The 14,579-nt window shown below is 29.4% G+C and overlaps 1 protein-coding gene across 7 annotated transcripts in view; it reads right to left on the reverse strand.

Annotated features, from left to right (window-relative positions):
• The window catches only part of LOC136981130 (katanin-interacting protein-like), a 96,690-nt gene that overhangs the window by 25,330 nt on the left and 56,781 nt on the right, over window positions 1–14,579 (reverse strand). For 6 of the 7 annotated variants that reach the window (XM_067277406.1, XM_067277404.1, XM_067277405.1 and 3 more), the window contains 3 exons: window positions 13,943–14,028; window positions 6,646–6,699; window positions 6,483–6,550 (listed from right to left, as the gene is read on the reverse strand). In XM_067277406.1, coding sequence (XP_067133507.1) covers window positions 6,483–6,550; window positions 6,646–6,699; window positions 13,943–14,028 — 208 coding nt within the window. Of the gene's footprint in view, window positions 1–6,482; window positions 6,551–6,645; window positions 6,700–13,942; window positions 14,033–14,579 lie in introns of all 7 variants that reach the window. The other variant, XM_067277403.1, reaches the window with a different exon arrangement.

Consider the following 14,579-nt stretch of genomic DNA (forward strand, 5'->3'; position numbering starts at 1 on the left):
ACTCCCATATGAAGTTTTGATGGCATTTTGAAATTCCAATCAAAATTATTGCAGTCTTAATTATCCCCATCATTATGTCAGTAATTAATTATTATTTTCATTAAAATAATAAGAGAATTAAGAAAAAATATCAGAAAATTGAAGACGTCAAGTTTTGAAAATAGTCTTCTCTGAGCTAGTATTTTGGTGAATCCTCTCCAATCAAGAATTTTAGAATAATTCTCACAATCTGTCTTTCCATCAACTTTACAATTGCTGCTCTGTTAAGTGTGCAAGTGTGTGTGTGTGTGCTAAAAATAAAATAATAAAAAATAAAGAATAACTCTGTAGGGAATCAAAACAATATTCTGAATCATCTAGTTTTTGCTGCAAAACTTGCTAATAAAACTCAACAATTGATTAAAATTATACGATTGTTAATTTAACACATACTTTATCTCCTATTATCTTTCTGCAACATCATAAATATTAGTTTTTTTATTTTTATTTATTTATTCAAATAATTGTACAGGCATATTTTCTATGAAAAAGATTAATCAGAACTAATAAAGTTTAATAAAATTCTTGATACTTTAAAACTGAAATTTATAAAGATAAATCAAATTTGAAATGTACAAAAATGACAACCATTAGTATTAGTATAATTTGGAAATAACACTATATTTTCGTGGAATGACCAGCATGCCGGTCTAGCCGAGAGAGACCAAGAAACCAGATATTTCTGTATGATAAAAGCTGGCATGCTAGTTTTTTAATGCACTTTCTACACAGGAATGTATAACCCTACTCAAACCAGAATGCTTGCATTCTGGTTTGAGTAGGGTTATACATCCCTGTGTAAAAAGTGCATTAAAAAACGAACAACTTTTTATTCTAAATCTGTAAAACTGTCAACATTACATCAAAAACTATTGGCAAGCACCAAATCCGACAGAGGGCGCTCAAAATGGCAGCTGAAACAGGTAAGGAACCGACAGGAATCGTTGTCTTGTAGAAGGTGAAACCGTTTTGGATGCTGGACACATCGTATTTTGTGGATTAAACTCTAACAACAACACTGAACATAACTATTATGATAAATAAAATTATGTTTTTATATTGGAACATGGTGTATACTGCTTAAAATATTTAACACTTCTCACCTGTTAACGTGTAACAGGTGAGAAGTGTTTTAATTCTACAGACGATAGTCTTTTATTTTATTTTTAAATAATAATTCTTATGTAGTCATGACGTACGGTAATATTCAAATTCAAGTTTGAAAATTATTCTTTTGAAAATCTGAAGCCGTCCACATAAAAAGAAAAAAAATGTCTAATTTTTTTTTGTAAATGGACATGCCTGTTGAAAAATTGTTTTTGTACGCAGATCGGAAAGAAAATATGTATATGAAGATAGAAAATTTACCTATGTTGAGATAACTTTCCAGTCAAACTTTTAAAAATTCTTAATTGAAAATATAAGTTAATTTACATTTTTTTGTTTTCATTTTAGTATTATGCTTGGCTATTACATGTTTATGAAAACCAGACAGCCCCGCTTTGCACGTGCATTCTCCCCGTAATTGAGATGTATTAAAACGACAATATCTGAGATTGAAACACTAAAGCAACATGAACTTTCAGTGTTGTTGTTAGAGTTTAATCCACAAAATACGACGTGTCCAGCATCCAAAACGGCTTCACTTTCTACAAGACAACGTTTCCTGTCGCTGATACAGTCTAGAATTTGCAGTGGCGTGCCGTGACATTTGATGATAGGAAAGCTGTGTTTCTGTAAGAAGCCGACTTACAGGGGCAATCAATTAATTGCGCGTCAGGGCCCGTTCGTATTCGTTTGTTCGATAAGCCAGTAAAAACCGTATATTTCTTTAAATGTATTTTTAATAGATTATCTGACGTACTTAATAAATAAGAAAGTTCAATATAATTACCTTCGTTATTAGATTCAATAAATTCCCTATGGCCTCTAAATGCCAATTCTTGCTTTGAGAAAAAACATATAACATCTATTAATTTAAATATACCTATTAATCGTAATTATCTTGTTATAATTTTCAATATTTATTTTATATTGTCTACCAATGTTAAATTCTATTCTATTTTGATTTCCAAATTGCTTCAATTTTACGAAAGAATCGTCATTCGTCATAAATTTTATCGTCAAAATGTCAAAATTTTTTTGTCGACGTATTTATATTTAATTTAGGCATTGGTCTTTCTCTTTTAATAATGTTTTCTTTTTCATTATATGGTCTTGAGCCAAAACTTTTTTAAAATAAATTTTTTAATCACTAGCCATGATATAAGGGCTAAAATTAAAATTATCAGAAAAACTTACTTGGTAAACAGAATATACATGCCTAGTACAAAAAATTCTTCAATTGTATGAATATACTTTTAAAGAAACTTATAATTAAATATAACTTTGTGAAGAAACGTACATAAAAATAACAAAATATTCTTTACTTTTTAAATCTTAAAACAATCCACTTAGTGAAATAGCTCCCTACGAGGGCTAATGAATGGAATCAGAGACGGTCCAGGTAGGTGTGTGCGTGCCAAATCCCGAGGGTGCCGATACCAGTCAATGTCAAATGCCTCTTTTGTCGCATCACTAGTATATATCAAAGGAGACAACAGGGTTGTTGTAGATTTTAAACGTTTCTCACCATAGCTGTGAAAATCTAAATATGTTAAACTTAACAGATTGTCCGTCGTTCGTTTTCTAACTAATTCATTTCAGGACTGAGTGTTCACAGAAATTTCCAAAATTTACAACTTTTCGGTCACTCTCATTGAACTGGAAAAATTTCTGTCTTTATTACATCTAATATTATGAAGAGATCAGACCCCGCTGTACTCAGCAAGAGATTGGTTCGGTTAAGCTTCTGTTTAAGTAAAATTTCAGCTCTTTCATCAGGGTTTTATTTATGTTTCTAATTCCCTAATCACTTAATTATTTAACTACTTCTTGAGTAGAAATAAGTCGAAACCGGTTTCTTTGTACTCGAATATCTGTGGTCTTGGGAAAGAAGTGGAAAGAAATTTTTATGACAATGGATACATAAATCGTAAATTTAAGGAAAATAAATTCTAGAGCTTTTTTTGTACATTGTACAGTACATCTCATTCATTAAATTTGGTTGTAAATGATGCTGCCAAAGTAACAGTTAATTTTTTAACACTACTAGAATTGTACACGTTTTTTCTGCATCCCCTTACAGATGGGACATACTAAATCGTAATATCAGCGGTTTAACATTAAAATCCGTAAGTAATATAAGATGGGAGAGTGGAATAAACGCAGAATAAATATATCAAATATTTTAATGGATTTTTTCCTATCGGTTGGGTTAAGTTATAAATCTAGTCTAGGATGGGCAACCTTTTTTATAACATGGGCCAGAATGAATTTTACGTTTTTTCTGCGGGTCGTAGTAGTTAATTGACGCCTTTTTGTGACTCGTAATTTTTTTAGTCTGCAAATATGAAATAAATAAATAAAAAGTTTATACTACATTTATTTCTCTTATCGTTTTCGAAAATTACAAAGAATTGGAAAATTAACTATTAATTAGTTAATTTTCCAATTTAATAATCTATTAAAGATCTTGCGGGCCAGGACAGAAACTTTTCGCGAGCCGTAGCTGGCCCGCGGGCCGGGGGTTGCCCGCCGTTGATCTAGTCTAGTCATGGTTCACATAATCGGGTGAGGGCGGCCGAATATCTAGCAGACAGGCAGCTAACAGCCCACAACCAGTCCGGGATATAAAATTAGAAGCTTTATGTGTAAAGCATCCACCAGCTAAACCGGGTGAGGTTGGTGCTCTGTAAAGCGCATGCGCCAATGCCTATAATCTGGCTGCTTGGAAGTTGACAGGCAGGCGGCCAACAGCTCAGAACCGGCCCGGGATATAAAATTGGACGCTTTACGCGTGTGTTGCTTCTACCAGCTAAACCGGGTGAGGTTGGCGCTCTGTAAACCACATGTGCCAATGCCTATATAATCTGGCTGATTGGAAACTGACCGGTTTCGACATTCCTTCCGCCACTGAATTATTCGAATATACAATAGCAATCTTATCGTTTTTTCACATGTAGTATTGTAATATAGAAAAGATACATAATGCAGTTATAATAAAATATTAATTTTAATTAATGCAAAGTACGTTAAAATATGAAAATTTATATTTTATAAAATACAAGGGAAGGTCATTGGAAGGTGGAATCGGCACTTCCATCGCTTCCAATGACGGCATGCCACTGAGAATTTGACATAAATTCAATGATTTGTTCTCCATTTGGTCATCGCAACAGTCGTCACCGACGGAAACTGATTCAGCTCAGGCATTGAACAAACACATGGTCGGTTCCTTACCTGTTTCGGCAGCCATCTTGAGCGCCCTCTGTCGGATTTGGCGCTTGCCCATAATTATGTATTTAATTTCTTCGTACTTTTCTGTTAACTGCATGCCAGCTAATATGGTAAGATTCAAGCTTTGAATAAGGGGTTTCGCATCACCCTCAGAATTGTAGATGTTTCATGAGATAAAAACTGATCTTTGGAGGTGAATAACATGTATCAGTATAATGCCTTTTCTACACACTTCTCATGTAGTTGTGCAATTTTACCTCAGTGCCAAGTGGGGAGAGCCCCACACCCCCTAAAATTATATAACATCAAGTACTCCGCAGTAAAGTGAGCTACTCAAAGCCAGCACAGTCACATGGGCTAAATAGTTAAACACAATAGTCTTAGCGGACGATGGTATCGCACATTGGATTAAAGTTACAACTGGTGTCCCATTAACAGAAAAGAATTAATTTCTTCATTTTGTGTTATTTCTAACAATATAAAATACTCATGGAATTCCAAAAGTATTTTTTTATTTTTATGTGTATTTTATTATTTGAGTCAAAAACATAAACATAATAAATTTAAGAAACTGGATGTATATTATCTAAGCTTACACCAATTAACATCTACTTTGTGTGAAATTTGAGAGGAAGGTGTTATTTTTAAGGTCAGGGTTGATGGTCAGTGCAGCCCACACTGACTGACTGACCTACTACTACTGTTAATAAGTCATTAATTGTTTTATTTCTTGTAAATAAAAACTCTCTTCCTGATTTTAAGTCAAATTACAATGTTGTTATTTTATTGTACTCAGAAGAATGTTTTCTTTAACGTTTAATTAACTATTTTTGTTACATCTGATTAATTTTATATTTTAGTCTCAGTGTAACCAGCATGCTGGTCTCCCGTTTTTATGTGGCATGCTGGTCATTCTGCAAAAATACAATTTTGTTAATACATATATAGAGTAAATGTAAAAAGGATTTCCATGTTTATTTCTCATTTAAATTATGCAAATAACATAGCTCTTCTGACAAGCTTTGATGGAAAGTGACCATCACAGCAACGGCTTCATCAGCAATGCCCAAGTCAGGACTGACACTACCTGTGACTTTAGGCACACAAGAACTTTCCAAATAATTACTGTGCAAGTGGTCGCATATGAGGGAACAAACAGGTCTGGGATGGAGGAGGAAGTTGAGAAACTGCAACAGAAATAATACACTCCACTATACATTTAACCATAAAATAGATATTTATTCTTCAAGTAAATATAAATTCATAAAGAAAAGTATAAACAGAGGGAGAGCCTAAACCTTTATGCATGCCTATCAGAGAGAGAGTGTTTACATTCATTCATTTTAAGTTTATTAGGTACCAATTTTAGTACATAGCCCGGTTCCGCTTTGGGCACTATCAGGAATAAAGACAGATAAATTTACAGGTATACAGATATATATTTTCACATACATAAATGAAAGAATTGAGAGTGAAGTAACAGTTAACTGCACGACAAACTAGAGAGTGTTTACAACTGCATCCTCCTCTATCCCAGACCCATTCATTCTCTAATATGCAACTGCTTGTGTGATTACCATTACACGAAGGTTCCTATGCGCCTGAAATCATGGGTGCCAGTGCCACTGTAACGGTCACAAAAAATTAAAGTTTAATTTTTATAAAGAAAAATATTTATAGAATTTATGTAGTTCTAAATTTAATTTTAAAAAATAATAAATTAAATTTAAATGTCTATATTAATAAACACAGGTAAACAGACAAAAAGTAATTTTGTTAGGAAAATCAATAATTTATTATTATTACAATATTATATTAAGGAAATATTTTAAAAAAATTGCTATTTTTATTCTTGAGTCATGTTCTATTGATAATATAGCAAATAAAGATGAGAAACTTCTACATAACACATATATAAATTTTTACATTTTTACATTTAGCACATATTTTAACACACAAAGATGGAAAATTTTTAAAAAATAAATAAAATTTGTATTTTTTTATTCTATAAAATTGTGTAAAACTGAAATTTCTCTATTATTAAAATTAAGTTTCAATGGAAAAATATGTTCAAATAAGTTAACTTATAAAAAAAAGTAGCTAACCTGTTTTAGAAGACAACCAAGTAGGTTTTTCAACAGAATTAGTTCTTGAATTTAATAATGGTGGTTTCCTTTATAAAATAAACAAATATGTATTAATATTTTAATTATTTAAAATATTAATTTTTGTAGTTATTATTATTAAAAAGTATTATAAAATATTTACTGTTGTAAATCCTCATACCACTTTGGTTTTCTACCCAAACTTTCACTCATTGGCCTGACAATCCAAAATACTTATAATTAATATATGAAATAAAAAATAATAATGAAAATTAATAGAAATTATAATAAATTTAATATACATCTTGAGCATACATACAAGGGGCATGGCAAAAGTTTCCATATACAGTGTTTTTTCCCCTCTCTACATAATGTTTTTTAGCTAAATGAATGGAGAAGATGAAACAATCAAGATTGTTCTCTTAAGTGGATCTAATAGTTGCTGAACTGTTGCTGAGCTGTTCAACAACAAGCACCCATTATACATGATACCATCACAAAATTAATCAATAAATTCAAGTTTTGTTAATTAATAGCTTTTTGAGATTTTTGAATGAGCAGCAACACAAGTTGCATAAGACACCCTTCTCTTTATTGATGTTGTTTTTGAGTGAGACTTACTTTTACCTGAGAAGTGAGATCAATCAGTAAAACTTGCACTTTTTGTGCAACACAAATCCACACCATTCACCAACAGCAAATGTCAGGATAAAGGATTGGCCATCATCTGGTGTGGCCTATGGAAACATCATATGATTAGACCAATCATTACTGAAAATAACCTGATAATGAAGATATATGTAGAGATGTTTAAAATTATTGTCATACTGTTAATGGTGATGATAATTTCCTGCTGTATTTCCAATATGATGGGATATCCTCTCATTAAGGCACTAACATTAGAAATTGGTTGGATCAAGTCATTGCAGACCAACTGAATGACCACATGATCACCAGACTTTATCCTGTTAATTTTCTCTGGAAACTCTTGAAGACCACTGTTTACCAGTAGAAAATTATCATCATCAATCACAAGAAAAAGAGGATCATCGAGGCTTGTGATTCCCTATCATCAGATATGTCATGTGTCCAACAGGCATGGGAAGAACATCTCAACATGTGTATAATACATAATGGTGAACATAGCAAATATATTGAGTAACTTTGATGTGTTTTGCCTAAGTATGGGGACTTATACCACACATATTTTCATATTTATAAATTCTGCTGAATATAATCCAAATGAATATAATACAGGGCTACCCGAGTTATTGCAGTTTCAATTAACACGGTTCTTAAGTTATTGTGGGTATTAATTTGATACTAAAATCCGATTATTGCTCCAAAACTTTGAGTTATAGAGAGTTTTACATCAAATAAAAGTTTTCATTTAGTCTTTTTTAAGTTCAAAATATGAAATGTCCAATTCTTGTTTTTTTAACAAGTTCATGATGCAATACATTTTTACATTTAATTCAATTTGCTTTTTTACTTAACAAATGCCAAACCCAAACATCATTTTTTGCAATCATTCCAAGGGAAAGAAGAGTTTCAACAATTCTTATTTTTTACAATACATTTATATTTATTAAAAATTTCCAAATTCATGATTTCTCAACTGCTTATAACGTCTCTTCTAGGGTTTCTCCAATGAAATCCAGGCTGCTTTTTTATCTGGGAAATTCTTCTCATCCCAAGAAATCCCGCACATTTCTTAAAAATTCACTTTTTTCTTACTTTGTGTTAAGGTTGAGGAAATTTTGCAAATAGAAAGTATAATTAATCCATAAACTGTCAGAATACATTTGTATTTATTAATTTTAAACCTACTTATTAGTTTTTTAAATTTTTTCTTGTAATGACATCTCACAAATGGTCAATAATCAACACGTAGTTTATTTGTGGCATGACTCTGAAAATTCTTTACTTGTCAGAACCTGTAATATCTGGATTAATTTGTGCTTACGCTGTCTTGATTTTTAACCATGCCCAGTAGGCTTCAAAAACTCTGTAATGCCAGGTTGTGCAAATTGGATAAGGATACAAATGAGTACAAAGTTGCAAGTATGAAGTTTTTCTTTATAAACCTGATTAATTATTAAAGACAAACAGACTGCTGAATTATCGGGCTATAACCTTGATGCTGCTATTAAAGCAGCCAAGGTAGACAAGTCAAGAATACTGGATGGCAAAAGAAATACTGTAATGCATCTTGAAAATGAACTAGAAATCTTCCAGGCTACAGGTGAAAAAACACATAACATCAGTCTTCTCTTAAATGTATTAAAGATGATTTCACCCACATTAATTGAATCGAAAAGGACATTCTCGGTAGCAGGACATCTCATTACTAAAATAAGAACCAAATTGAGTGATTGGAGTATTGACCATCTTTGCTTTTTAAAATCTTATTATAAAACTTTACGATAATATTTTGTATTGTGTTTTATTTAAATAATGAAAATTACCTTGTAACTTAGAAGTATGATCTAAGTTTATTTTTTTCTTTAAATTTTCAACTCAATTCAAAGGCATTTTTGTTGTAAGCAGTTTCCAACAACTTTAATAAATTTTTTTCTATTTGTGAAAATTTCTATGTAATTCAAAGGTAATTTTTAATATATATTTTACACAGCATCATTAAAATTATTATCTTGGACATTGCAAGATGTATTAAGTTACTTAAAAATGAAAGATAATTATATATCATTCAATTTTAAGATTTATTTTATATCTTAAAAATAATTAATTATATCCCAGGATCCCAGGAAACAGTTCACTTTTTTCCCAGAATCCTGGGACAAGCAAAAGACCAGGAAATGACTTTAGTCTCTTCGTTGACAGCTTTTCAAAACACACCAGAAAAAGTCCATAGTATGTTTTGAATCACTTAAATCAAAATTTTCTGACTGAGTTTAAATTTAAACTGGCAATATCAAAAAAGCATGCAATTCATTTTGCTACATAAATCTTGAATTTATAATTTTGTTAATTTTAAATAATATTCTTGATCTTTCAACAAAACCTAATAATTTGTGTCAAAATGTTAATCTAATTTTTTTACCATCAAATATGACTTCATTACTCCACTCTGTGGATCATTTCAGGATTTAAAGCATATTACCTATTTAACCATGCAATTGAAATTTCAAAACAAAAAGAATGTTTATTAAATTTTCTTTAGTAGCTGTATTTTATGTTTATCAAGTGGTAGTCTCTTTAATCCGATTAACGATAGACTGTCTCACAGCTAAACAGGTTTAATAACTCCTTTATTGGCTTTTTTTACATATGCATTTTGGATCAGCGTTATCACTCCTGATCCCTCCTCAGTGCTTTAGTTCTTCATATACTCCCCAACACCCATACAGCACTCTCCGAGTTCTGTTTACATATCCATTTTACAATATTGTTTATTTCCCTTTCACCAGTGTACCTCAGTAATAGTACTGGCCTTCTTTAAAAAACTGTACTGTGGAAAATGTTCTAGAATTGTAAAATGTAGTGTTTGTTGGATTATTTTAAAAGTGTGTTATAAAACTATTTTGAAAATGTAAAGGTTTGGAATATTTTTAAAGAAGGCCAGTACTATTACTGAGGTACACTGGTGAAAGGGAAATAAACAATATTGTAAAACGGATATGTAAACAGAACTCGGAGGGTGCTGTATGGGTGTTGGGGAGTATATGAAGAACTTAAAGCACTGAGGAGGGATCAGGAGTAATAACGCTGATCCAAAATACATATGTAAAAAAAGCCAATAAAGGAGTTATTAAACCTGTTTAGCTGTGAGACAGTCTACCATTAATCGGATTAAAGAGACTACCACTTGATAAAAAAGAATGTTTGATAAAATCATAAAATTTTAGCATAAAAATATTCTTGAAAATATTAAAGAAGTACAGAGAAAAATTACACTAACTAACATAAAAACTGTTTAGGAAAAATTTATTCTTGAATACACACATGATTTTCAAGAATTCAACTGTAAAATTAATGGTATTGCAGAAGAAATTATACAACTTGAAAATTGTAAAGTGCAGTGTGATAATGTTTGAGATGATAAATTTAGACAGTAATGATGAAATTCACATTAAAAGAACTTGGTGAAATGTTTCATGTCTGTGAATCTCTTAAAAAACTAACATTGAATGTTCAATAAGAGTATAAAAAATAGAAAATACTGTTTGCTGTTATCAAGTCATGCACTAAGAGAAGAATAAATTTTTGAAACAAGAAGTCTAGTTATTTTAAAGAAGTCTCATAAAAGTAATATAAAAATGTATGTTTTTGTTTAATAATAATGTTTTAAAATTTAAAGCTGCATTTAATTTATTACCTTTTTCCTTTTAAAGTACAATAAGGCCCCACTTAACGCTGCCTCAATATAACATGGTCTGCTTGAAGCCTAAAAAAGCTCAAACTTTATGCTAATTCAAATTATTGCATCATTTCATTGATTTGTATATAATACAATGCAAACACAAACCAATCAGCAAAAGATGACAATTAGTCATAGCACTGTACTTCCCTTAAATCTATGTTTGTTTTGTGCAATTTTGAAAAAAATATAACATCATGGATGCCATAGGAAATATTGCCTTCGCTTGGCAAGAATTAACTGATAAATGTGTGAAAGAAGTTATGGCTGAAGGTATCCAAGAATTTGAGCCTATCACGAGAAGAGCCTATCATTGTATAGTTAGGTTGAGTTTGGTAAACCTAATCGATACAGCAGGACTAGGAGATGTAGATGAGCAGGATATTGAGGAGTTACTGCAGGTTTCTGGTGAGAGCCTTACCAACAACAACCTTCAAGAACTGGCAGAACAAGGAATTCATGTAGAACTGGAAAATAATGATTCTGAAAACAAAGAACTTGCTACAAATTTCCTTACTAAAAGTTTGATAATAATAACCAAAATTGTTGATCAAATTGTTGTGAATGATCCAAATTTTGAAAGGACTACAAAAGCAAAACAAGGCATTTTGAATGCAATCTTCTGCTACCGACATTTACTTAAAGAAAGAAAAAAGTGACAAATGAAACTACACGACTTTATTGCAAAAAATAAGAAAAGTCAGAACCTTCATCACAAAAAATGAACTTTACATTTCTGTGTGCATATGGTTATGTGTTATTTGACATATATTATTATGCAAATTAATATAAAAATAAACTAAAATTAAAGTAAATTTTATTTGTTTATTTTATTTATGTTTATCTGTTTATTTTTTGTCGCATGTTTCCCCTTTCCCTATTTACTCCATGTTAAAATGACCTCGTTTAACTCTTTGTCATCTAGGAACACATCCCCACATTAAGCAGATTATGTTACGTTAGATATTTATTTATGTATATACAGTAAGACCCTGGTCTTACTGTATATACATAAATAAATATTTAGCATAATTTTTCATATTTAAAGTTCTAATCATAATTTTAGAACATTCTTGGCATCAATCTCTTATCTCCCATATGTTATTCTTTTCATTTATTGTGTTCAATTATTGGGTGTTTTCCCACAACATTAATAATCACGTTTCCCTGTAATTTATTAAATTTTGTTTATTTATTTAAAATTTGAAATAACTTAAATCCATTATGATACAACACGATATGAACACGAGCAAACATTAACTTTTATTTAAAAAAAACTGTATTAAAAACAGTATGAATTATTATGATATTTTCTATTTTATTGACTTTTTTTTTATTGATATTATTTCTATAATGTGTATTCAATGCAATGACAGTTAGACAACTATAGAAGGATGGCTTTACTGGAAATCTTAGGTTCCATTGAAAATTTTAAGTGAAATCTAATGTTTTTAAGCACCTATTGATATATTTTTAACTAGAAAATGAAAAATTTTGTATATCTACAGCAATATTCTTTGTCTATAAAATTTTTTAAAATTATTGTAGTAAAACAAAATAAACCTGTTGTAAAGTATTTTAAGGAAAAACACATTTATTTATTAAAATATAAACAGTCTTAATCATTCTTAAAGTACTAAAAAAATAATTTTAATGGAACTTAAAAACTAAACAGAGAACATTAAAAAAATAAAATATAAAATAATGTAGAAAATAAGAAACAAGAATGATTTTAAACTAATTGCATTTGTCTCCTTTTTTTATCATCAAATTTCCATAGCATTATGTCAATGTTAATATTTTTAGTGTGACTTCTTGAATGCAAATAAAATTAATCATCCTCTGTTGGTACATTGACTATCTATGTGGGCAATTCATCCAATGTAATGGGTATGTTCTCTAATTTGAATTGTCCAATTAAACAATGAGTACTGTAATTATAAACATAATAATTATGAAAGATTTAAATTAAACTAAGAGAAATCAATAGAATAAAAAAACACTATTATACAAGGTTATTTATAATAAATAGTTATATCTTGTATTTTAAATCTCATTATTTCAATAGGATGTCATAAAAATATAAATGATTATCAAAGTTTTTCTATAAATGTATAAAAATGAATTCTATATCAACATAAAGAGCAACTCTTTTTAATACATTAATAAATTCAATAAATGTGCCATATACTGTACAATCAAGGTGATCTTGAATTAAATATTTTATAGTAAATGTTAAACAGTTTCACAAACAACTAACTATCTGTGTGTGATCTTTCAAATTAGTTAGCATTGTTGGAATATAATAACTCACAATAAAACTCCACAGAAATAAGTTGAGAAATAAGATTTGGAGATGAGAAGAACCTGTAAATAGTGACCTGTTATTCATGCAAGTTCCTATTCATGAATGCTTTCAGTATAGAAATTTTTTTTATACATATACAAAACAAAACCTTCAAAAAGTTGCCCCCTGCAATTACTATTTGATTTTTGTACATTATTATTTTTTTAAATACATGTTTGTAATTGTCTAATAGAAAAAAAATCATATGACCTTATGGAGATGGAAATTAAACTAAAAGTAAAAGAATTTTCTAGATAAGACCTGGAATTTCCCAGAAATTTTACTTTCGTCAGAAACTACAAGTGACACTATTAAATGAAATTTAACATTGTTCTCAATGCTGTGTGACAATAAAAAATTTGATAATGCTAAGAAAAAAATTTGTGTGTTTGTTTACACTAACATATCAAGAACTATATGACTATTGTATATGAAGTTGTGAATTTTTCATATCTTATAACTTTTAATTTATTAATTTTCTTATATTTGAATTGATTCTGTACAGAAATAATTTGTCATTTTCCACTATTATGATTATAGTTAAGTCAGTTAATTTTTATTTTGTAATTACCAGTAACAAAATTTCATTTTGAAGATTTTTAAATACAATTTGTACAAATGGATAATTTATACCTTTGAATTTTATAATGACCTATTTGACTAGCTTATTGAAAAAGTTTATTTGGAAGAATTTTGAGTACCATATTTTATATTAAAATTACAGTAACAAACCTTTTAATGTTATGTACAGCAATTTTTCCTTCTTCAAGATAGCTTGATGATACAGATCTTTCTCTAGATTGTTTATCTGTAGTCTTCTCACTAAGCAATTTAATTCAAACAATTAGTTTTTTTACCATCAGTACCATTATATAAAAACTAAAACTAAGATATGAGATTACTATAAGATTCATAATGATTTAAAACTGATTTTATTTCAAAAAAAGTTATAGAAAGAATAAAAGAGGTATATTGAACAACTTATGGGCATCAAAAGTTTTAATGTCAGAATATTTGTTTTCATCTGTTTCTATTAACTGTTTTGTAATCAAAATGTGAGAAACACTTAAGGGAAAAATATTATCAAGTTCTGTTTATACAGTTTTTTAGATACAAGAAGTAAAAATATTGAATTAGTTAGACAATGTAATCAAACATTTAAATTTCATTTAGTCAATAAAAAAATAAATTAACAAATATAAAATAATAATTATGGTAAAAATATAAAGCATAATTAATCCAAAACTAATTTTAGATTATTAAGATTTAAGATAATTTTAAAATTTAGTTTAATTTAGTCAAATCAAACTAAATTTTAAAACTGGATATATACAAAGAATTGCAACAGAAATTAAAAATGATAAAACGA

The sequence above is a fragment of the Centruroides vittatus genome, unplaced genomic scaffold (assembly GCF_030686945.1).
Source record: "Centruroides vittatus isolate TY-2023 unplaced genomic scaffold, ASM3068694v2 contig_744, whole genome shotgun sequence".
Taxonomy (NCBI): Eukaryota; Metazoa; Arthropoda; class Arachnida; order Scorpiones; family Buthidae; genus Centruroides; species Centruroides vittatus.